The 25755-nt window shown below is 37.4% G+C and overlaps 2 protein-coding genes across 6 annotated transcripts in view; both read right to left on the bottom strand.

Annotated features, from left to right (window-relative positions):
* Nucleotides 1-7243, bottom strand: part of FKTN (fukutin) — an 87751-nt gene extending 80508 nt beyond the window's left edge. Inside the window, exon 1 of one of the 3 annotated variants that reach the window (XM_032164785.2) lies at nt 7209-7243. The gene's annotated coding sequence lies outside the window, so the exon portion shown is untranslated. The other 2 variants (XM_032164787.2, XM_058444921.1) reach the window with 2 other exon arrangements.
* Nucleotides 7244-12879: 5636 nt separating this feature from the next.
* FSD1L (fibronectin type III and SPRY domain containing 1 like) overlaps nt 12880-25755 on the bottom strand; it is a 91476-nt gene continuing 78600 nt past the window's right edge. For all 3 annotated transcript variants that reach the window (XM_032164783.1, XM_032164784.1, XM_058445659.1), the window contains one exon: nt 12880-18965. In XM_032164783.1, coding sequence (XP_032020674.1) covers nt 18840-18965 — 126 coding nt within the window. In that variant the 3' untranslated portion in view covers nt 12880-18839. The remainder of the gene's footprint in view (nt 18966-25755) is intronic.

Below are 25755 nucleotides of genomic sequence, written 5' to 3'. Positions count from 1 at the left end.
CTTTATCCAATTTGCCAGTCGGTGTCTTTTAATTGCAGCATTTAGCCCATTTATGTTTAAGGTTAATATTGTTATGCGTGAATTTGATCCTGTCATTATGATGTTAGCTGGTTATTTTGCTCATTCATTTACGCAGTTTCTTCCTAACATCCATGGTCTTTACAATTTGGCATGTTTTTACAGAGGCTGGTACCGGCTGTTCCTTTCCATGTTTAGTGCTTCCTTCAGGAGCTGTTGTAGGGCAGGCCTGGTGGTGACAAAATCTCTCAGCATTTGCTTGTCTGTAAAGGATTTTATTTACCCCTCACTTACAAAGCTTAGTTTGGCTGGATATGAAATTCTGGGTTGAAAATTCTTTTCTTTAAGAATGTTGAATATTGGCCTCACTCTCTTCTGGCTTGTAGAGTTTCTGCTGAGAGATCCGCTGTTAGTCTGATGGGTTTCCCTTTGTGGGTAACCTGACCTTTCTCTCTGGCTGCCCTTAACATTTTTTCCTTCATTTCAACTTTGGTTAATCTGACAATTATGTGTTTTGGAATTCTCTTCTCGAGGAGTATCTTTGGGGTGTTCTCTGTATTTCCTGAGTTTGAATGTTGGCCTGCCTTGCTAGGTTGTGGTTCTCCTGGATAATATCCTGCAAAGTGTTTTCCAATTTGGTTCCATTCTCATCACTTTCAGGTACACCAATCAGATGTAGATTTGGTCTTTTCTCATAGTCCCATATTTCTTGGAGGCTTTGTTTGTTTCTGTTTATTCTTTTTTCTCTAAACTTCTCTTCTCACTTCATTTCATTCATTTGATCTTCCATCACTGATACCCTTTCTTCCAGTTGATCAAATCGGCTACTGATGCTTGTGCATTAATCACGTAGTTCTCGTGCTATGGTTTTCAGCTCCATCAGGTCCTTTAAGGACTTCTCTGCATTGGTTATTCTAGTTAGCCCTTTGTCTAATCTTTTTTCAAGGTTTTTAACTTCGTGTTGGGTTCAAACTTCCTCCTTTAGCTCGAAGAAGTTTGATCATCTGAAGCCTTCTTCTCTCAACTTGTCAAAGTCATTCTCCATCCAGCTTTGTTCCACTGCTCGTGAGGAGCTGTGTTCCTTTGGAGGATGAGAGGAGCTCTGATTTTTAGAATTTTCAGTTTTTCTGCTCTGTTTTTTCCCCATCTTTGTGGTTTTATCTACCTTTGGTCTTTGATGATGGTGACATACAGATGGGGTTTTGATGTGGATGTCCTTTTTGTTAGTTTTCCTTCTAACAGTCAGGACCCTCAGCAGCAGGTCTGTTGGAGTTTGCTGGAGGTCCACTCCAGACTCTGTTTGCCTGGCTATCAGCAGAGGAGGCTGCAGAACAGCGAATACTGCTGAACAGCAAATGTTGCTGCCTGATCGTTCTTCTGGAAGTTTCATCTCAGAGGGGTTTCCGGCCGTGTGAGGTATCAGCCTGCCCCTACTGTGGGGTACCTCCCAGTTAGGCTACTCAAGGGTCAGGGACCCACTTGAGGAGGCAGTCTGTCCGTTCTCAGATCTCAAGCTCTATGCTGGGAGAACCACTACTCTCTTCCAAGCTGTCAGACAGGGACATTTAAGTCTGCAGAGGTTTCTGCTGCCTTTTGTTCGGCTATGCCTTGCCCCCAGAGGTGGAGTCTACACAGGCAGGCAGGCCTCCTTGAGCTGTGGTGGGCTCCACCCAGTTCGAGCTTCCCGGCCCCTTTGTTTACCTACTCAAGCCTCAGCAATGGCGGGTTCCCCTCTCCCAGCCTCGCTGCGGTGTTGCAGTTCAATCTCAGACTGCTGTGCTAACAATGAGTGAGGCTCTGTGGGCATAGGACCCTCCGAGCCAGGCGCGGGATATAATCTCCTGGTGTGCCGTTTGCTAAGACCGTCAAAAAAGCACAGTATTAGGGTGGGAGTGACCCGATTTTCCAGGTGCCATTTGTCCCCCCTTCCCTTGGCTAGGAAAGGGAATTCCCTGACCCCTTGCACTTCCCGGGTGAGGCGATGCCTCGCCCAGCTTCAGCTCACGCTCGGTGCACTGCACCCACTGTCCTGCACCCACTGTCTGACAATCCCCAGTGAGGTGAACCCGGTATCTCAGTTGGAAATGCAGAAATCACTTGTCTTCTGCGTCGCTCACGCTGGGAGCTATAGACTGGAGCTGTTCCTATTCGGCCATCTTGGAACCCCACTGCATATTCTTTCAGCTTCCCTTTTACATTTGCTTTTGTCCTTTGAAGGTATTAGTATGAAAGACTTTTGGTAACTGGTTTACCCTGACACCTCCTCCAGCCCCAGACCCCACTCTTTTCAGAATCACCTAGGTAGGGGTCTGTTTGTTTGAATGAATGAATGATATATCAAGAGAGATGATCCAGAAGGCAGGAGTGGGGGGAAGTGGAATCAAAAACCTTCCCTGATACCTAACTTAGGTTCATAAGATGATATGTGCTAGCCTAGGCATATCCTTATGCTGTGGGGTCCCTGACTTATCTGGGGATACTGGGGAGTAAGAGTGAGGCATGGATAGTATGAATCAGAGAGTGAAACTGCCTTTGCAAAATTATGACAGCTAAGAGAAATCTGACATAGTTGATTCCATCTTGTTTCTAACCTCCAATCTGTCCTTGGTCATTTCTGGGTGCAGGCCAAGCTAACTTTGAGAGGAATTTAGTTTACAGTTTAACCTAAAGCAAAGATGATAGTAACCTTTTCCAAAACTAAACTGCCTTTGTAAAAGTAATGAAAGACTACAAGATTAGGATTATGAGAGGGACCTGAATTCTGGTAAAATGTAGTTAAATGATAAACAGTCTTTTTTCCAGAGGACACAGGATTTATATTTTCCCTGGCTATGGAACCTAAGCTTGGTCTTTTGAGATATTTTTCAGACCTTTGCATTCTGGACCAACTGACCCTACCTAGAGGTGAACTAGTGACTCATGACCCAATCAGTCACGTGGCTCCCCAACCAGAGGTGGACTCAGCACACAAGGACCATTTTTCACACTCTTATGATCGCATCCCCAGCCAACCAGCAGCCCTCATTCCCTAGTCCTCTGCCCACCAAACTAAAAACTATCCGTGAAAAACTAACCACCAAGTCTTTGGCGAGACTGATTTGAGTAATAATTGCTTTGCACAGCCAGCATCATTGTTAAGTAAGCTCTTTCTTTACTGCAGTAGCACGGTCTCAGTGAACTGGTTTCATTTGTGCAGCGTACAGGAAGAACCCTTCAGGTAATTCATTAAAACAGAACTGACATTCAAATATGCCCTGAACAAAATAAAACAGGACGCTGAACTACAGAGGAAAGAGAGTAGTGTAATTAGGAAAAGGTATAGTTAGAGAGATGAGGTAGCAGATTGGCAGGCATAAAGAGAAAATGCCTCTGAAAATGTATTCGGAGGTCAGACCAAAAAAAAAAAAAATCAACATTTTTCAGCTGTTCTCAAAAGCCAAAAATATCCCAGTAGCAACAGCTACTATCAAATCTCTATCAAATCTTCCCTAAATACTGTTGGTCTTTCTTATTGTCCATTTCTTTTCCTTTGACTGCTAACTCCTCACAACTGTCAGCAGCTTGAAAGTAAACATTAGACTGCAAAGGGTTAAGAAGTTTCTTTACCTGCTTACCATTTGTGCACTTAATCCTTTGCAATATAACCTCTACCTACACATGCTGTCACTTGAAGATAAAAAGCTAATGAAATTTAGTTTCTCCAGTAGATGCTCCAGAAAAATCATAAATACATAGTTACTCCTTTTTGAATGACTATGGTGTAAGAGGGTTTTGGAAAGAGAGTGGCTGAAATGAAAGATCTAGATAAGACAGGTTAGCAGCAAGGGAAGTGAAGACAGCAAGGATTGTCTTTGGGTTGGGAGGAGTGTAGGTGTTTTTATTTTTTTTCCTTATTTATCTTACGTGAACATCAGTTGATTTTGTAATAAGAAAAAAACTACTAAGTTTTTTTAAAGCTTTAAAAATTCTTCTCTCATCCTAAATGAAATGACAAATATTCATTTACTAGAGCCCACATGTAATTATGTTAATGTCTCCCCATTTTTGAAGTAACACAAGTTTTTATTTTTTTAAGAAATGGGGTCTTGCTCTGTCACCAGGCTGGAGGGCAGTGTCACAATCATAGTTCACTACTGCCTCAAACTGCTAGGCACAAGCAATCCTCCCACCTCAGCCTCTTGGGCACCTGGAATGATTATAGGCAGGAGACACTGTCCGGCTTCCAACGTTTTTTTTGTTGTTGTTTTTCTGTTTTTGTTTTTGTTTATTGAGACACATTCTTGCTCTGTCACCAGGCTGGAGTGCAGTGGCGCAATCTCAGTTCACTGCAACCTCCACCTCCCAAGTTCAAGTGATTCTCCTACCTCAGCCTCCTGAGTAGCTGGGACTACAGGCACGTGCCACCGCGCCTGGCTAATTTTTGTATTTTCAGTAGAGACAGGGTTTCATCAGGTTGGCCAGGATGGTCTTGATCTCTTGACCTCGTGATCCACCCGCCTTGGCCTCCCAAAGTGCTGAGATTACAGGCGTGAGCCACCGTGCCCGGCCCCCAAATTATTTTTAAGTGACTCCCTCAAGAATGCAAGTACTTAATTGCTTTGTTCTAGACACTTGGATATTTATCTTAATAAAACCATACAGCAAACAGAATCAAACACAGGGCTTAGAGTGTGACATGTACTTAGTGCAACACTTAAATTGTGAATGTATGTACATATCTAAAATCTGGATGAATGTTCCCAAAAATATTAATAATGGTTATCTCTGGGTAGGGAGAATTAGGAGTGATTTTTACATGGTTCTTTATACTTTTCTATATTGTTCCAATATTTGTATCAGCATATATTATTTTCATAAGAAGTAACATTATTTTATCCTAAGAGAAACAGATGATGGATAGTGGTAGTGGCTTAATAACAGCCATATTTGCTAAACAGGATCTAGGTTCTTGTCACTTAAAAGTATGGTCCTAAGAACATCAGTATCACATTGGAGCTTGTTAGTAATACAGAATTTTCAACCCCCACCTGCTGATTCATAATCTAAACTTTAATAAAATCCTCAGATGTTTCATATGTACATTAAAATTTGAAAAGCACTGAAGTAGATGCTAAGGGCTTTACATGCAGGGAGGATAAGAACAATGTCTACCTTGCTCATCATTATATCCCTAGAACCAGCACTGCTTGAAACATATAAATATTTGTTGAATAAATAAATATGTGAATGATACTACTTCTGGGTAGACAGTTAGGCAGTGGAGATTATATCTATTTGAATTATTTATTTTCTGCCAGAATTCCCAGAAGCAGGAGCTTATTATTTGCTGTAAATGCTGTTAAATGAGTTTAATAACAACACTGGGCCCCTGAGAATCTACAACTATATGTAACTTTTTTTAAAAGAACTCCTTCCTTGCTCTTAGCTGAGATCCACATGCCTCCTTCAATAATTTCTCCAACCTCCTATCTATGGGTATGGCCTATAGTTACTCTCTCTACAATCTCTCCCTGAAAGCAAATCCATTCTTAAGATTTTAACTACCACCTGTGAGAGAAAACACTATTTAAATTACAGTCCATGCACTCTATCTGCCTATATTTTCAACTCTATTTCCTGCACCTCACCTCAAATTTAACATGTTCAAAATTAACAATTTTTTTTTTTTTTTTTTTTTGAGACAGAGTTTCGCTTTTGTTGCCCAGGCTGGAGTGCAGTGGCGTGATCTTGGCTCACTGCAACCTCCGCCTCCCAAGTTCAAGCAATTCTCCTGCCTCAGCCTCAGGAGTAGCTGGGATTACAGGCGCCCGCCACCACGCCCGGCTAATTCGTTGTATTTTTAGTAGAGATAGGGTTTCACCATGTTGGCCAGGCTGGTCTAAAACTCCTGGCCTCAGATGATCCACCCGCCTCAGCCTCCCAAAGTGCTGGGATTACAGGCGTGAGCCACCACGTCCAGCCCCAAATTAACAATTTTATTCTCTGTCAACTATCTTCCTCTCCCCATCCAGAAGAAAGTAAATAGCTCTCCATCCTCACAGTCTCTAGTTTTACAGATTTTAGAGACGAGAGATCAGCTGGCCCAAGATCACCTTAAGGAGAATAGGGTCTAGAAGAATTAAATGGCAGCCAAGAGGCTAGTTATTGGCAACATCAGCATTCTACGATCTAAATCACTTTATTCCCAGTACACTATTGCATGCTGGAATTCAACAGAATTCCCATTTTTGCCAACAGCACTTAAACTTACTTTTTAGAAAGCCAGGTTAAAAATATCATCACCCAGATCCAAGAAATCAAGTCCTGTGTATTGTTCTTTCGGCATTTCCCCGGGTTCCTTTTTTCTTCCTTGTCAGAACACCCTGCATTTCCTTTCCACTTAGAGTTCTTTCATCATTTAATGCCAGCCTTCCCAAATCCGCTACCCTCACTAAACGTATGTCCACAAATAGAATCGCTAAAATAGAAATGCTTATTCCTGCATTTGAAATCTTCGTCCATGGCCCAACAGAGATGGTTTCCAATCGTTCAAACCCTATTCATCCTCAGAGTCTAGCTCAAACACAGCCTTTTCTACTGGGCTTCCATCTGCCCAATTTCTAATATACTGCTCTGTCATTCACTTTGTTATTTGTTCACAGCTTGATTTTTACTGACTGGAAACGTGCTATCTTCAAAAGCATAAAGAATCTGCTATATCATCTAGGTCCTTTTTTTCCCCACATCTGAGAAAACTGAAGCCAAGAGAAATGTGGCTTACCTCATGTTAACTGAGAAATTGTAAATTTCAGGCCGGGCGCAGTGGCTCACGCCTGTAATCTCAGCACTTTGGAAGGCCAACGCGGGCGGATCACCTGAAGTCAGGGGTCACTACCCTAACGCGGCTACTACAAGAGTCTCGATCGTCCTCCAAACTTTCATCTGTCCCAGGATTAAGATTTTACCTGATGACACGCCCAGAAGTGTGGGAAGGACTGGCCAAGTGTAAATCTACCACGCGATGCTCGTGGACTGACTGAGGAGTACTCAGCCCGGAGCGCGCTCAACCTGTGGCCGGCCTCCCCACCAAGTGGTAGGCAGGTGCCCAGAATGCTGAAGGATGCCCGGTAAGCGCACCCGAGTCACCAGCGGTACCCGTCTGAAGACGCCCACCCATCCCCGGGTACCGACCTGAGCCTCCCATACCTTACCTCACTCAACAGCAGCTGCAGCCGCTCCGCTTTACGGCACTCACAGCAACCGCTGCAAAAGCAGCCGTCAAGTGCTGAGCGGCGGAGGCTGACTTGGTTCCTGCTGGGAGGTTCCCGGGGTCCAGCCCCAGACTCGGCTTTCCTGTGACTCTTGTCGCATCCCCACCGCCAGAAGTTCACTGAGTCCTGGCGATTCCTCGCTTTTATAATCTAGCCACTTAGCCAAAGCCCTCTTTTATCTCTTGCCTAATTGACAACTACAGCAGCGCACTGAGGCAATCAGAGTTTAAGTTCTCAAACGCTTTCGACAGCGGACGATGAACTGGAGGCAGCAGCTGAGCTGTTTTCCAAGCCCGTTAAATGTGAACTTGATAAACAAGTGATTTTTTTAGTGCATGTGCTTTGCTAGAGGGATTCAGCGTAACTCCCTGAAGTTTGGTTTGGATACAATTAGTAGAGCTAGGGGATAGAGTGGAAAATAGCAGCTGCGTTCACTATTGCTCATGAAGTTGAAGTGCTTTTATGACATTCAAGATTCAGCGACCTATTGCCCTCCAGGTTAAGGCTAGATACAATTTTGGACCTGATTAACTTTTTTCCTTTCTTTTTTTGTAGAGACGTTGAGGGCTAGCAGGGCGGGGTGTGGCGGGGGTGGGCGGGGGAGGGCGTCCTCACCACCTTGCCCAGGCTGGTCTCGAACTCCTGGCCTCAACCGATCCTCCCACTTTGGTTCTTTTAACGGTGTAATCCAAAAGATGGTTCTTAAGGCTCAGATATTGTTACAGATTTTTGAAAACCATAAATCACTAACCAGTTACTGTAATTATAATTTATTTCTACAAAACGGAAAATACTCCCATCATATATTTGTTTTCTAAGCTTTGTTTTTAATTCTATCAGTACAGAAAGAAAAGGAAGAAAAAGTCTTCCTCACTTCATAGAGGTTATGACTTTTACCAACTTTTTGTTTTTCCTTCCAGAAATTTCCTATGTACATAACAAGCTTACTGTTGAAGTCCTCTCATCCAATGCACTCAGAACGGATAGGTACTCAGTAGGTTAATAAAAAAAGTGGAAGGTTACACCAACAGGAAGTAAGTTATCAAAGCTTAATGGCATCCTTAACACAGGTGCTAACATGATGGGACATGGGAAAACTTGAGCATCACATGCTTGCTATTGATTGAAACACATCAAATATAAAAATTCTTGAGTTTATAATGACTCCTTAAAAAATAAAATTCAGTCGTGATTGAAGGTTGCCAGGTGGAAGATTAAATATTCTAAAACTTGATAAGGGAAAACATCAAGCATTTATCCTGCCTTTCTTGTATGAACTGAATTTCAGTGTAACCAAAATACTTTTGTCAAGAGTTCCAGCTAATAAATGGAGAATGATAAAACAATCACGATTTTGCAACTCCTAATAAAATAATCGAAAGGGCAACATCAATAGATGATAAAATTAAGGTGAAAGGTTGATGGGGAACTTCATAATAGACTGGCACCCTGAACCCACTGATCTTAATCTCACTAAATTTGGGACAAGCATATATTATGTACTTTCTGATGTGATAGAAAGTACACAGCCACACCTGTGAAGGATTCTTACCTAAAAATTGAACCTGCATTTACTCAAACTCTAGATCTAACACAGGATATAGAGAAGCAACTAAATTCAGAAAATGGGACATTCTACAAGACAAATTCCTCAGTTTTTTTTTCATAAATGGCATTTAAAAGCAGAGGGAACTACTGTAAAAGATTTAAAAGATGTAACGGAGTGCAATGTGTGGACCCTGTCTGGATCCTGGTTTGAACAAGCTAACTGTAAAAAGATATTTTTGAGACAACTGAAATTTTAGTAGGGACTGATCCATTAGATAATAGTACAGAATTACTGTTAATTTTGCTAAGAATGTTAACAGAATGTGGCTGTTTTTAAAAAGCCATCATGGATGCATATAGCATACTTACAGGTGACATTTTAAAACAAAATAGATGGCACAAACATGGCAAAATTTTAACAATTGATTAGGTGATGAGCACAAAGCACTGGCTTTCTACTTTTCTGTATATTTGGAAATTATAATTAGAAGTAACAGGGAAAGGGAAAAATTATCAGGTTCTTAGAAATAAATACTTTTCAAGTGTATAACAAATCTAGTTCTGAATAAACCTTTTTAAAAAGGCAGTTTCAGTAGAGCGTTACAATGGCCAATCTTCTGTTTTGAACTAAGTTCATTTTAAGTATGGACCAACTGATTAGAGTATCTCACTGTTTTTCTTACAAAACCATAGACATAATGCATCATCCATCATTTCTAGTTTCCGTTTCTGTAAAATGGACCAGGAACTTAAAGATACAAGTGAAGGAATATAAATTTGGAGTCCTGGGATTTATTTTTAAAAATCTTCCCCTAGCACTCACAATTACTTTGGCCACAACTAACTTTGCAACTTTTTAAACTCTTCATCTCTAATGGTTCCCCTACTTTTCTTATAAGTACCTTTTCATACTCATTTCATATTTATATTGGTTTATATATTTACATAATTGGTTTACATACTTATATGACTACAACAGTGACTACCACCTGCATAAGCAGGTTTGGGAACAAACATAACTGAAGGTAAATATACAACTCAACTGGTGGCAGTGTTACTTATCAAGCATACTGAAAGGTCAAATGTGAGCCCTCAGTTCATGGCAAACGTCAGTCAGTATGCTTTAATCTGGTTAGCAAATACAGTTGAAAGAGGGGGGTACAAGGATACATAAAAACAGCCTCTCTTACAAGTAAATATTCATGTTCTATAAACCACTCAGCTGTGCACACATGTAAGGATGCTGGCCGACTCCTAACATTCGTAGGGTCTGGGCTAAGAATACAAATGAAAGCCAACCCTGACGTATTTTCAGTGTCTAAATAGCTGAGCTTTAACCAACAAATAAAATGTTATACTCTTCTACTTTAACATATATTCTCAAGGAACAGAAATCTAGGTTCAAATATGCTATTCGCAGATTCTTCAGAAGTGTACTAGAAAGTGATACTAGGTTGGTCTGCCCTTTCTTGATCCCCTGGGTCTCTTTTTACTTCTAGCTTAAGCCTGCCACAGGGACCTATCATGCATGCATGTGGACAACTCAGTCTGCACATCCAAGCTTCATCTGTACTTCCCACAAACTGCCAGCCATAGGGGTATATACGTCTGTAGTAGTCTTTTTTCAGGATGGATTTGGACAAAAGGCCTGCACATATCCTGGAAGCAAGCTTCAGGCTGATGAGGCAAGGAATCCTGGGGTTCTGGCTGATAACATAGTATAGAATTACGTGGGTAAAGGAACATGGATTCCAAGTAGGCATAGTTCCTTCGCTCCTCTATTTTTCATCCCATGAAGAGGCACAGCAAGAGTGTGGGGATCCGGTTAGCTAGCTTACCTTAGGTAGGTAACAAGAGTCCTGGAGAGCCCCTGGCCCATGAGTCAGTGCCTCATCCCCAGATAATATAAAAAGCAGCCTGGGAAGAAAGCTGCAGGCACCAATAAGGGAACTAGCACAGGGTGTTGTGCCTGGAGACATGCCCATGACTGCACAGATGGAAAAACCTACGGCCCATTTGGATAAAAACCTGCACAAACCTCCAGCTCACTCAGATAAGGGAACAAGGCCTGGCATAGAAATGCCTTTGTCCTTTGTATAGTCAGCAGGTTCCCAAGAAAAGTTTATTCTCCTTTTGTAGGCCTGGGCACAGTGGGCTCTGGTAAGTTCCGGTGGGCACTCTACTTTCCTTTATTAGGACTGTAAGTCCAGCTGCTACGTATCATCACCTCAGCCCGATTGATCCTTGGCCACACCTTCACTTCAGCTTCTGATAGGTCCTGGGCCAAGCTAAGCAGCATCTATGAATCATTTCACCTGACTGGTCCCGGGCCAAGCCAAGTCACTCATTCGCCAAGACAGCCCGCAGACTAAGCACATTCCTTCCCCTTCTATCCATAAAAATTCTGGACCCCAGCCTCATGGTGGGCACTCCCATTCAGGACCCCCTCTCTGCTGGCAGAGAGTTTTCTTCTTTCACCTTATTAAACATGCGCTCAAACCTCACCTTTGTGTCCGTGCTCCACAATTGTCTTGGAGGTAGGACAAGAACTGCAGGTGTTATCTCAGACAACGAAAGACTGTTTCAATAACGTAGTATAGAAGTGGGTAAAGAAACATGCATTCCAAGTAGGCACAATCCCTTGGCTCCTCAATTTTTCATCCCATGAAGAGAAGCACCGCAAGAGTGTGTCGTAATCAGGTCAGAGTCCCCTCTTACCCAAGTATACATGTGTGCACACACCCGTGGTATCGTACTGTATATATTGCTGGATGACTTTTTTGTTTAATATCATGAATACGCTTCCATTAACAGCCTATCCTTTAACAGCTGTGTAGGATCACATGGAAATACCAGTCTAACCATCTGCTCTTGTGCTGACCTTGTGCAAAAATAAATAAATAAATAAATACAAATACCATGCAGTGTAAGTGTAAAATGGGGTTTAGTGAGGAAAAGTTGGGCAGAAAAATAGAGTGCAAATAATATCCTGAGCTCTTATGCCACATAACTCCCAGCCAGGCACAAATGAACTGGTATACCAAGGAAAAGGCTCTAATTAAGCCAATTGTCATAATGGTCTATATAACATTTATTGGGGAGGGGAATGTGCAGAATATATAATATCAAGACCACTACTTAATAATGGTAGTTTGCTGGTGCAGCAAGTTAGAAAAGGGGAGCCTTCAAAATTCTGTTATCACATTCTTTTGTTGAGGCAACTTAGGCCTTTTGAACCAGTTCTGTGCCTTGCTACCGAAAAACGAATTTACCTCCAAGTCCATCCAAATTTGTAGGTCTTCAATTAATAATTAGGTTGCTACTATTAGCTATGGTAATGCTGCAATGAACATTGGCTTTTTTGTGTGTATATATATAAGAGAAATACTTATAAAGGAAATTAAGGAGTATGTGCATTTAAAAGTCTTAAAATTGCTAAAATTGTTCTCCAGAAATGCTGCAACCATTCACTCTCCATCTTCTATAGTGGTTTATCGATCAATCTTTGTCCATTCTTCTTCCTGTGACTCAAGACTATCTAGTCTCCTTTCATTCTTCTTACATAACTTCTTAGTTACAGGAGCTCCAGTCTCACTGACTTTTTTTCTTCTAAACTGTTTTCAAGTTAGAACAAGAATTTTAAAAAGGTTTAGGTTCTGATTCTGACTCTTAGTTACCATCTACCAAAATGCAACCCAACATGTGGCAAGATCCAAAGAAACCAAATTCATAAGTTATATATTATAGTTACTAACATAGCATGTTTCATTTTCCATCTGTAGGTACACTGTTCAAAACAGTGGCTATTATCAATATGCAACTCTATGTAGCCACATATAAAGTGCTCAGCAGCTGCCTATGGCCATTTACTACTGTATTGGACTGCACAAATAACTTTTCATAATTGCATAAAATTCTGTTGAACAGTAGTGCTCTAAAATGTTAAGCTTTTTAGGCAAAGGAACTATGACTTTTTTTTATATTCTCATCCCCAACAGCATATTGTATTTATACTTAAATAAAAGTGAATAAAATCAAACAATGAAGCAAAAGAGAGCAGGAAAAGAGTTTTTAAATTTTTAATGAGATATTCCAGGTGCTTCTGTAAAATCTTAACTGGGACATTCTATACAGAACACAAAATCATTTCAAAATACAAGTTACTCCACTTTGAATACCCTATTTTAAAGTGAAAAAAAAAATTTTAAAGGCTTTGTCTTGTTTCTAAGGAAAATGAAGCCATGTGCTTCTTAAAACACTATTGTGTGGCACTGAGTGCGTCATAAGTAGTTCATTAAAGGTCTTCAGCCATAACTTAAAGGCCAGACCTGAGGAATTAGAATTTTTATTATCACAACTGCATAGCAAAACCATGTCCAGATAATAGACATACTAAATCTGTAGATTCAGATAACCTGTAAACCATTTAATCCAATTTAAAGCAAAACAAATATGTCAGGAGCGATACCAAGAGATAACCAGGTTAACAAGATTTTGAAATGCTTCATCTTTTTTAAAAAATGACAATGCAACAAAGTTGTCAAATGTTCAGTGGTTACATTTTATATCATTTATCCAGTGACAACAAACTGCCCAGCCATGTGGTTGTTTGGAAAGAAATGTTTAGACCAAATTCACTCTTTGCATGTGGCACTGGGCAGCCCTAACTACAAAGTGCAAATGCTTGCATGGAAATGTAGCTTAATTCATTTATTTATGCCACTGGTCTACACTGACACAACAATGCTGTGCAAGAGCTTTTACAGCTCTAGAGTAATAGGCTTGAGAAAATACAAAAAGGCCACAAGTCATGCACAAATTAAATGAATATTAAAGAGCATTTTAATTGGGGTTTTATTTTTTTTAAATCATGTTTGAAATCACTGGTGATACCACTTTAAGCACACGCTTTATCAAAGTAAATGCATCTCGAATTATCCAAACACTTAAATCCATTATTAGCTAAAAAGAACACTTTACATTTACATAGCACTTTGCTGTTGCTGAAGCAATTTCACATACTCCATTTCATTTTATTTCCTCACAACAGCCCTGTGAGGTAGGCTGAACAACTTACACTTATTTTATAAATAAGGCAATAGAGACCCAAAGATGATAAGCAATTTGTGTAGCAGTCACAGATCTAGTATATGGTAGAGCTAAGGTGATTAATTTTAAATACTTCAAAAAAGAAGCCAAAATCCTTTTTATATCATATCCAGGGATTTTTAAGACTTGTGGCTTTTAATATAAATTATTCCAAAACTTTAGCTATTATCTGTCTTATAGTATGAATTAGTTATAAAGTTGATTTTAAAGAGTCTCCCTTAATAGGTAAATTAGACTCAGTGCTTTGGTGCCTTCGATATATAGGAAATGTTAAAAAAAATTATGCATTCTCATGGCCCTTATGTTCTCCAGAAAGTTCCAATACTAACAAAAATGTGTTCTACCACTTACTATTTGACTTATTTTAACCCTAGTCAAAACTTAATAAGCTCCAAGCCAAAGCAAACACATTCACCTGCCTTCTGCTCTACATTCTGTGAAATCCTCTACATGTCCATTCCCATGGACCAGCTTACATTGAATGGGTACCACTAAGAAAAGATACCAGTTTAAACTCACATAGCTTAAGTGATTATGCATCAGAAATCAGTACCTTATATTGACCCAGAAATAACAAATATTCTTTTATTTAATAATTGGGTCATCTGAAGAGAAAAGTGTACTCTGGCAAATTCTGCTATTTATTTATAAGTCAGTGCTAACTTTGATATGGCATATCCAACAATATACACCAAATGTAATCCATTTAAATCCAAATGAAGACAATATACACCAAATGTAATCCATTTAAACTCCAACTAATTCAAAATGCTTAAACTGTTTAGGTTAATCAAATACTCCAGATAACAAAGCTATTATATGTAACATATCAGGATCACAAATAATTGCAGAACATGCATACTGTCAGATAGACACAAAACTAAACTATACTGAATGTGAGGTAATCTTGCCATGATAATTAAGGAAACATTCATGATCTCTTATAATACTCCAGTGCCAACATTATGAAATGTATCTTTTGGTTAAAAATAACAACTTTGTGGTTATCTGTATACTGAGTAAATTTATGTTGACCATACACTTCCCTAAAAGAATGTATCTAGAGTAACTACACAATCAAAGAAGAAACTTTTTCAGACCCATTACATGTGACTATATAAAAGTGAACCATTTTATATGCAGTTAATTTGATTTTTTTTTTAGCAAACTATAACACATTTTAAACTTCTGACATTAGCAAAACATTTTTAAGAGGCAAACTCTTGTCACACTACTCAAAAGCTGCAAAACTATATGCACAGTCCATCAAACTTCACTGGTTCTGGTTAATGTACATACAAAGTAATCATATTTTTACTGCCATATCACAAACACTCAAATATTTGCTGTATGAATTAGCCAATGAGTGGAGACTGATCTTTTAAAAACAAATTACGTTTTTAAAAAAATAATTATTTTAAAATATAATCAATTTCTTAAGCCTGGAATCACATATTTTATAGTAAGAAGTCTACACTTTCCTCTTTAAATAAATATTCTTTGAAATAATCATTTTCCATATACTTTTCCAATTGTTTCCATAAGAAACAATAAAATTACATAAACAATTATAATTTTATGGACAAAGTATATAGATAAAAATCATTCTACATAAGTTATGAAATAGCATTATCTTAGCCTAATTAAAAGATTCCATTCCATTTACTTTTATCATTTATACCGCCAAGGATCAGTCACAAAAAATTCAAATTATACATATTATTCACGCTTTAATTTCATAAATAAGTAAATTAAAGCAAGCCAATATGTCTCTTTTCATAACATAGGAAAAAGTTACTGTTTGCAGAACTGAGTAAATGGGCAAAGTCTAGCTGTACAGCAGCAGTTCACGATTTGTCAAGATGATACAGATGCCATCAATGAAACCCATGTATAGACAGGCATGTCCTTAATACTTTCAGTTAGTTTACCTACACCTGGAACATTCAAAGAATTGCTGTATATTAAATTTCTGTGTGCATTAGTTATTAATGCTTGGTATCTACATATTTACCAAAATTTAAAGACATAATGACGTGGTCAGCCATGAGAGTCAAAATGAATTGTAAAAAAATTCTTTTTCTAAAGTGCTTAAGGCAGCTTCCTTCATTTCTATATCCAACTTAATAAAACTGGTTTGGAATTCAGCTGCTAAAAGAGAATGCCATACTAAATGCATGTTTGTATAAAACAACTGTTTTACACCTGTGATATATCCATTATAGTCAACCTCTCAAGCATTTCTTTTATAGAAAGCAATCATGTTTGACCTGTGGAAACAAAAACTAAATAAGCAACAAAAGATGTTTCAAAGGATTGAATACTTTTTACAATGTATTGAGCAAGAGCTCAGTATTTTTAAATTCAAATGTAATTGAGAATATTATATATTATAATCAAGTTAATAGTTACCTTATTTTGAGACTAAATAGGCACTATATTTGATTAGTTTTCAGTTTGAAAATGAGGATGACAAACTTTCTCCAGTTTAACTTAACAACAAATAAGCTAAAAACATCTTAAACAAAGAAACCACATTTTGTTCTTTAATTTTAGAGACCTTTAAGAAGTCCAGTAAGAAGAAATCCTCAGAATCTTATTTTGAAGTAATAATTGAAAATTTAATATCAAGTAATACATATGATGAGAATTTGGACTGTGGATTTACTGAACTTACACTATTACTATAAAACCTCTCAGAGATGAAACCTCTCCAGTGGAGAGGTTTTCCAAATGAATATTAGAAAATTTTATGTGAAGAGTTTCAAATGAGAACATGAACACAAGAATCATGTACACTCCTCCAGCCCGATTCATATATGCATTTCCCCATGCCCCTGCAACAGAGGGCCCTCACCACTATAACAATGCTCTGTAGCTTAAACATCAGTTGACACTGCATGGGGCATGGACCAAGAGTATGCTTAGAGGAAAAAGGCACTGAATTAATGAGAAGAAAGAATTATATAAGACATAGTAGTAAAAAATTTTATACAACAGCATCTGACCTTTTCTGTGTCATATTTGCTAAAATTCACTTAAAGCAACTCAACTACTAAAAATTTCTGCTTTCAAGTTTGAGTCTATGAAGGGAATTATAAATTCCCATTTATTTAGATCCTGGAATAGGCCCTCTATAGGGAACAGAACATCTGAAAATTTCTTTCAAACTCTCTCTGAGGAACAAAAACCAAAATTATATTTCTTTGGAGAATCAAGAGTATCTATTGGTTTACTTCATTCTCTAAACTGCCTTGCAGTCTTTAAAATTACCAACATGTCATCAGATAATAATGCAGATTGAATGTCCTCTGGAAAAACAATATTCCAATTCAAATAAAATTCCTCATTTACATTTGTTTTATCAAGGGAACAAAACATCCTATCAGTAAGCAGTAAGTTTTTAGAGAGAATGAGCTACTATTAATGCTATTACACAAGTCTCTAAGTAGAAAGCAACTCAAATGTAGGCAGTAATGGTCACTCCTTGGAAGAAGGTTGGTTATCATACCACAATATATTTTAAATGAGAATGAAAAAAAGTCAACAAGAGAAATGAAAAGTTTCAAAAATTAAGAAAAATACAAATTCAGACCTCTTAAAAATGCCCAAAGAATTATTAAATACTGTAATTTTAACTTAGTTTAGCTCAAAGGATGTGAGTTACAAATTATAATTGAGTTTTTAAGAATAGTTATGTTCTACTTAACCATGGGTTTTACCCCAAGTTTGGGAAAGATATCTATGTCAATTTTTGTAATAATTGACATTTATTTGAAAAGAAAGTGAATGTAGCAAAAGGACTGAGAGAAAACAAACCTCTGAATGAATGGCTGCTTGAAAAACTCATGTGCCAATTAAGTCAAAGATACGCAGACTTTTTCCAAAACAATTGCTTAAAGCATTCCATATGTTATGAAAAAGAATACATACATTATTTGAGTATTTAGGTATCTCCCTTTATAACCTATCCTTCTTAGATAAAAATTGAGTGATGTATGTTTTTCAATCCTCTATGTAACTTTAATAAACTTTCATTCCTATTAGAGATGTTAAAAATCAGCATAATTATTATCACTGCCACATCCAAGTGGGAATTTTACCAAACACAACTATTAAAGGTAGGATTCAACTAGACAGTAAAATCAAAAAATATAAGGCTTTTAAAAATCTTACTCATCACCTAAAGTGATGGAATGAAAAGAACTGTAGTTAAACGAGGCAACATATAAAGAATACCCCCCTTGCCATTGTTAGTGCAGTAGGTAAAAAACTGAAATTTGGGTGATTTTAAGCTGTTGTGTCTAGAAATTTCTTATCACAATATTTTGGAAACAAGAAAATTATATACAATCTAGTCAATAAACAAAAGAGGATAACTTTGTAAAACTTATTTATAAAAGAGGAAAAATAAACCATTTGAAAACCTTTTTACCATTCCCGACATATGATTTCAATTTTTAGAAAACCTTAGAGGACTATGTGTTTTTAAAGCTTCTGTGTTAGAGCTAAATAATAGATAGTAATGAGATTTTAAAAAGACAAAGTACAGAAGAAAGAAGGCTAGATTTAAAAGCTTTTCTCCCCAGGCCTTAGGGTTACCATATGTAATTAAACATTAGAAGAGTCAAAGTAATCCCAGAAATACAAAAATGAGTTTTTATGTTAAACACTGCCTTTTCCACCATTTACCCTTCAATCATCAGTTCTTTGCTTGGTATCTGCTTGCTTCTATGATACTGCACAGTAGGTTCCTGCAAATGCTTCGTACTAGGTGTTTAATGATAACAGATTCCAGGCCTCAAAGCAGAACACAGCAAACCTGATTTTCACTACTCACAAATTCCTGTGATTAGTAACTGCACAGAAAAGGCCACCCCATCAAGAGGGAGGGTAAACATATCTGAGTAGACACTATTGAGTAACAACATTGTTCAGGCTGCTAGCTGAACCAGTCATTCCATTTTCACTTTTCTGAAGTGTTCTCACAGCACTTGGAACCTGCATCCCAGTACTCAAAGAAAGTCCACCACACCATACCTAAGAAAAGACAAAAAAAATCTGTCAGATTTCAAATCAAACTAGAACTTCAGTGATTTTAAAATTTCCATTTCAAAGGCAAAATGCTACACATATGCACATCAATCATTCTCAAACAGATAACTGTCATATTTCAGCTGAGAGGAAATGGAAAGACTAAATCACAATTATTTTAGAACCACAGAGGCCAGAGGAGGTCTTGATGGTAGCAGAACCAACTGAAGCCGCACCCAAGAGAGGGAACTCAGGGCTGCAGAAATTGAGAAACTTAATTGGCTTAATCTAGGCAAAAGATATTACCTATCATTACTGATGCTAACTTTGACAACCGAGGGAAGCATACAAAGCACCAACTGACTTCCCACTTATGCTTTTGGTTTTGATAATGAGATATGGCCTGAGACTATAAAAATCTAATACCCCTCTGTTAACAGTAAAATCCACTGTTTTCTTCCCTACCATGTTAACAATAAGAACTCTTTTATAATTCTTTAAGAAGGACTCCTGACGAAAATGCAAATCCCAATATCCAGATGCACTTCCCATGTTCTATTACTTATCATAAATGTGAATGACTTTGTGAAAGATAAAACTGCTTTGCTTAGGCTGGTTCAACATACGTAAATCAATAAACGTAATCCAGCATATAAACAGAACCAAAGACAAAAACCACATGATTATCTCAATAGATGCAGAAAAGGCCTTTGACAAAATTCAACAGCCCTTCATGCTAAAAACTCTCAATAAATTAGGTATTGATGGGACGTATCTCAAAATAATAAGAGCTGTTTATGACAAACCCACAGCCAATATCATACTGAATGAGCAAAAACTGGAAGCATTCCATTTGAAAACTGGCACAAGACAGGGATGCCCTCTCTCACCACTCCTATTCAGCCTAGTGTTGGAAGTTCTGGCCAGGGCAATCAGGCAGGAGAAGGAAATAAAGGGTATTCAGTTAGGAAAAGAGGAAGTCAAATTGTCCCAGTTTGCAGATGACATGATTGCATATTTAGAAAACCCCATTGTCTCAGCCCAAAATCTCCTTAAGCTGATAAGCAACTTCAGCAAAGTCTCAGGATACAAAATCAATGTGCAAAAATCACAAGCATTCCTATACACCAATAATAGACAAACAGACAGCCAAATCATGAGTGAACTCCCATTCACAATTGCTGCAAAGAGAATAAAATACCTAGGAATCCAACTTACAAGGGATGTGAAGGACCTCTTCAAGGAGAACTACAAACCACTGCTCAATGAAATAAAAGAGTGCACAAAGAAATGGAAAAACATTCCATGCTCATGGATAGGAAGAATCAATATCGTGAAAATGGCCATACTGCCCAAGGTAATTTATAGATTTAATGCCATCCCCATCAAACTACCAATGACTTTCTTCACATAATTGGAAAAAACTACTTTAAAGTTCATATGGAAACAAAAAAGAGCCCACATTGCCAAGACAATCCTAAGCCAAAAGAACAAAGCTGGAGGCATCACGCTATCTGACTTCAAACTATACTACAAGGCTACAGTAACCAAAACAGCATGGTACTGGTACCAAAACAGAGATATAGACCAATGGAACAGAACAGAGCCCTCAGAAATAATACCACACATCTACAACCATCTGATCTTTGACAAACCTGACAAAAACAAGAAATGGGGAAAGGATTCCCTATTTAATAAATGGTGCTGAGAAAACTGGCTAGCCATATGTAGAAAGCTGAAACTGGATCTCTTCCTTACACCTTATACAAAAATTAATTCAAGATGGATTAAAGACTGAAATGTTAGACCTAAAACTATAAAAACCCTAGAAGAAAACCTAGGCAATACCATTCAGGACATAGGCATGGGCAAGGACTTCATGTCTAAAACACCAAAAGCAATGGCAGCAAAAGCCAAAATTGACAAATGGGACCTAATTCAACTAAAGAGCTTCTGCATAGCAAAAGAAACTACCATCAGAGTGAACAGGCAACCTACAGAATGGGAGAAAAATTTTTGCAATCTACTCATCTGACAAAGGGCTAATATCCAGAATCTAAAAGAACTCAAACAAATTTACAAGAAACAAACAAACAATCCCATCAACAAGTGGGCGAAGGATATGAACAGACACTTCTCAAAAGACATTTATGCAACCAACAGACACATGAAAAAATGCTCATCATCACTGGCCATCAGAGAAATGCAAATCAAAACCACAAGGAGATACCATCTCACACCAGTTAGAATGGCCATCATTAAAAAGTCAGGAAACAACAGGTGCTGGAGAGGATGTGGAGAAATAGGAACACTTTTACACTGTTGGTGGGATGGTAAACTGGTTCAACCATTGTGGAAGACAGTGTGGCGATTCCTCAAGGATCTAGAACTAGAAATACCATTTGACCCAGCCATTCCATTACTGGGCTTATACTCAAATTATTATAAATCATGCTGCTATAAAGACACATGCACACGTATGTTTATTACAGCACTATTCACAATAGCAAAGACTTGGAACCAACCAAAATGTCCATCAGTGATAGACTGGATTAAGAAAATGTGGCACATATACACCATGGAAAACTATGCAGCCATAAAAAAGGATGAGTTCATGTCCTTTGTAGGGACATGGATGAAACTGGAAACCATCATTCTCAGCAAACTATCGCAGGGACAAAAAAACCAAACACCGCATGTTCTCACTCATAGGTGGGAACTGAACAATGAGAACACTTGGACACAGGAAGAGGAACATCACACACTGGGGCCTGTTGTGGGGTGGGGGGTGGGGTGAGGGATAGCATTAGGAGATATACCTAATGTAAATGACAAGTTAATGGGTGCAGCACACCAACATGGCACATGTATACATATGTAACAAACCTGCACATTGTGCACATGTACCCTAGAACTTAAAGTATAATAAAAATAAAAATAAAATAAAATAAAAACTGCTTTGCTTGTGAACAGAGCAGCTATGATTCAATAAAGTAAGAAATAAGATTTGGGACACAGTCAAAAGAATTAAAATATGAAAATGCAGATCACTGACACTATTATCAACTACTATGTATATATTAATAGTAGACACAAGCTTAAAGCAAGGGAAATTCTAGAAGTTGTTTAAGTATCATCACCTTCAATTATATCCTTAAGTGTTCAATATCTACTAAGTAACTAGGTTATTATACCAAAGAATCTACTGAACTGCGAAATTTGTAATTATATAATTAACATTATAAATTTTCAAAACTAGCAGGCTCAGTAATGATAACTCCCAAAATACAAAAGCAACTTTCTGATTATAAAACTACTATATTATTTTTTGGAAATTATTTAAGTGATTTAGAAAAATATTTACTCAAAATATCTAACATGAAGATGCAAAGGGAAATCAAGAAGAAAACATAAAACCTTTGTGACCTTGAGTTAGGCAAAGCATTACCCATAATAGGGAAAAAAAATTACTAAATTGGACATCATATCAAAATGAAAAACTTCTCTTTGAAATGTTCAGAAAATGAAAATGCAAACCATAAACCAGGAGAAAATATTTGCAAAGCATATATCCAATAAAGGATTCACATCCAAACTGTATAAAGAACTCTTAAAAATAGGAAAACCAGGCAGTGGCTCATGCCTGTAATCCCAGGATTTTAGGGGGCCAAGGCTGGAAGATCATTTGAGCCCAGGACTTCCAGACCAGCCTGGGCAACATGGCAAAACTCCATCTGTACAAGAAACATTTTTTAAATAGCCGGGTATGGTGGTGGGCACCTGTAATCCCAGGAACTCAGGAGGCTAAGGCGGGAGGATCACTTGAGCCCAGGCAGTTGTGACTGCAGTGAGCTGTGATCGCACCACTGTACTCTAGCCTGGGTGACAGAGCAAGACCCTGTCTTAAAAATAAAGTAAAACAAAAAAATAAGAAAACAATTAAGTCCTAAAAAGTAAGCAAAGAATTTTAACAGATACTTGAAATAAATTATATGAATGGCAAATAAGCACATGAAACATCATTTGTCATTAGGAAAGTACAAATAAAAACACAATGACATACCACTACACACCTACTAAAATGGCTTAACAACAACAAAAAATCTGGTAATATCAAATAATAGCAAGGATATGACCAACTCTCATATCACTGATAGGAAGGCAAAAAATGGTACAGCCACTTAGGAAAACATTTTGGTAGTTCCCTATGAAGCTAAACATACACTTTCAATGTGATACAGCAACTCTATTACTGCTCTTAGGTATTTACCCAAGGGAAAATCCCATATGTAAATGTTTATAGTGATTTTATTCATAACTTCCCCCAAACTGGGAAAAACCCAAGTGTCTTTCAACTAGAGAATGAATGAATAAACTGTGATACATTCATGTATGAAACACTACTCAGCAATGAAAAAGAGAATACTGACACCACAACAACATGGATGAATTTCAAATGCAGCATGGTACAGAATCAAAAGGCTACATACCATACAATTCTATTTATACGATGTTCTGGAAAAGGTACAACTATAGGGCCTACGAACTGGTTACTGATAGCTAGGGCTGGTTGTGTGGAAGGGTCCACTATAAAAGAACACAAGGGAATTTTCTAGGGTGATGGAAATGTTCTATATCTTGATTATGGTGGTGGTTATACAACTGCAGGCATTTGCTAAAAAAACCACAGAACTGTACCATACTATAAATTCAATAAAACTGACTTAAAAATTAATCTTGTACACAAAACATTTAATAGGCATTAACATACTTAATAAAAGCAAGCCTTCAATGAAGGAAAAAAATTTTTAACAAGCTTAAAATAATTTCTTGCAGTATCTTATGACATTTACTAATATAATTATAGTATTATTTGGAATGAAAAACAATAAACTCAGTAAATACATACATGAGATAGATTCAAATTAAAAGTAAATCTACTATTTATAAAAGCACACCTAAGACTTGGAAAAAAATTTTCTGCATTCCACATGGTAAACAATTCATCCTTGACGGACCAGTTTGGAAAAATAGCCAAAAATGCGTAATATGGCAGAGGTTTGTACAAAGTTTAAAAAAAAAAAAGGAAAAAGAAATAACCCTTCCAATATCTTTATATTTCCATGAGCAATAACTTTAGTCACTAATCACTTACTTTTAATGTAAAAATAGGTGTCCTGGTTATTGTTTTAAACTTAAGAGATTAAAGTATCTGGAATAAATAATTATTATGGATAATGAGATTTAAAAGCACTGTATTTTCAACCCACTCATACTCTGAAAACTTTCTCCTTATAGTTGAGAAGTTACAGTTAGGGGTGATGACAGAAGAATATACATGCAAAATATTCCATTTGAAATATACCATCTTGATTTATAGAGGTAGCCTCCAAATTTAACGAAAGCTCTAGCCAAAGTAATGGTAACTTTAACTGAATCCCAGAACTCCCCACGGGAACCTAACCTATGAAAAGATGCATAAGATTACGAGTTGGAAAAAGCAATAACATTTGCTTAAATAAATTCAAAACCATGTTTTATTTTGTGCAGAGAAACACAAATTTTTCTCTTCAGCCTGAAATTGAGTAGACCTGTAATCACACAGGATGTAATTGCTATGTGGTGTGCATACATATATTCAGCATAGCACACAAAGACAGTCATCTAATATTGTATAAAGATGACATTGCGCTATGATCTTGTCAATAAATGGTCCTGGAATAATTGGATATCCATGGGGAATTAAAGAACGTATCTAGATCCTTACTTCATACCAAACATATCAATTCTACATTGTACTTGCATTGTCAATGTAGTCTATATCTAAATGTACAAGGTAAAGCTTTTAGAAGACAAGAATATTTTCATGACCTTGGGAGTGCATACTGATTTCTTAAACAGAACACAAAAAATGCTAACTGTAAATGAAAAATTGATAAACTGAACAAAATTAACTTTTGTTTATCAAACGATACCAATAAGGAAAAAGGAAAGCCAGAGTGAAGAAGATCCTACAAATTAACCCATAAGAAACAGGAAGACAACCTAATAGAAATACAAGCAGAAGATCTGAATAGCCAGTTCACAAAAGAATATACCCAAATAGTCAACAAATATATAAAAAGGTGCTCAACAGCACTAGCAATCAAGGAAACGCAAATTAAAACCACAATGTAATATATCATCCACTAGAAAGACAAAAATTTTTTTAAAAGATAATACCAAGTGTTGAAAGGATTTGAAGGAACTCAAATTCTTACATACTGCTAGTTGTAAATTAGCATAACCAACCATTTTGGAAAACCGACAGTTTTACAGTTGATTATACATATACCATATGATCTAGCAACCCCAATCATAGGTATATACTCAATGGAAATATACACATACATTTATCAAAAGATATGAACAAAAGTATTCATAGCAGTTCTATTTGTATAAGTCCCCAAATGGAAACCACCCACATATCCAACTAAATTAAAAGTTATAAATCAATTGATATAGTCACAGAATGGAAAACTATACAGCTATGAGAATGAATGAACTATAACCACATAGCATATGGATTAATCTCACAAGCATAATGTTGAGTCAAAAAGATACTGTATGATTCTGTTTATATAAAACTGAAAAGGAAGTAAATTTAGGGTATTAAAAGCCAATACAGTGTTAACACTGGAGAAGGGCCATTAGGGACTGGAAATGGGCACTAGAGGGGGCTTCTGAGGTTCTCGTAATGTTCTAAGTGCTAATTACATACATAAGTGCAGTCCTATAAAAACTCATCAAACTACAT

The sequence above is a fragment of the Hylobates moloch genome, unplaced genomic scaffold, assembly GCF_009828535.3.
Source record: "Hylobates moloch isolate HMO894 unplaced genomic scaffold, HMol_V3 SCAFFOLD_10, whole genome shotgun sequence".
Taxonomy (NCBI): Eukaryota; Metazoa; Chordata; class Mammalia; order Primates; family Hylobatidae; genus Hylobates; species Hylobates moloch.
This window is presented reverse-complemented; position numbering and strand designations above follow the sequence as displayed.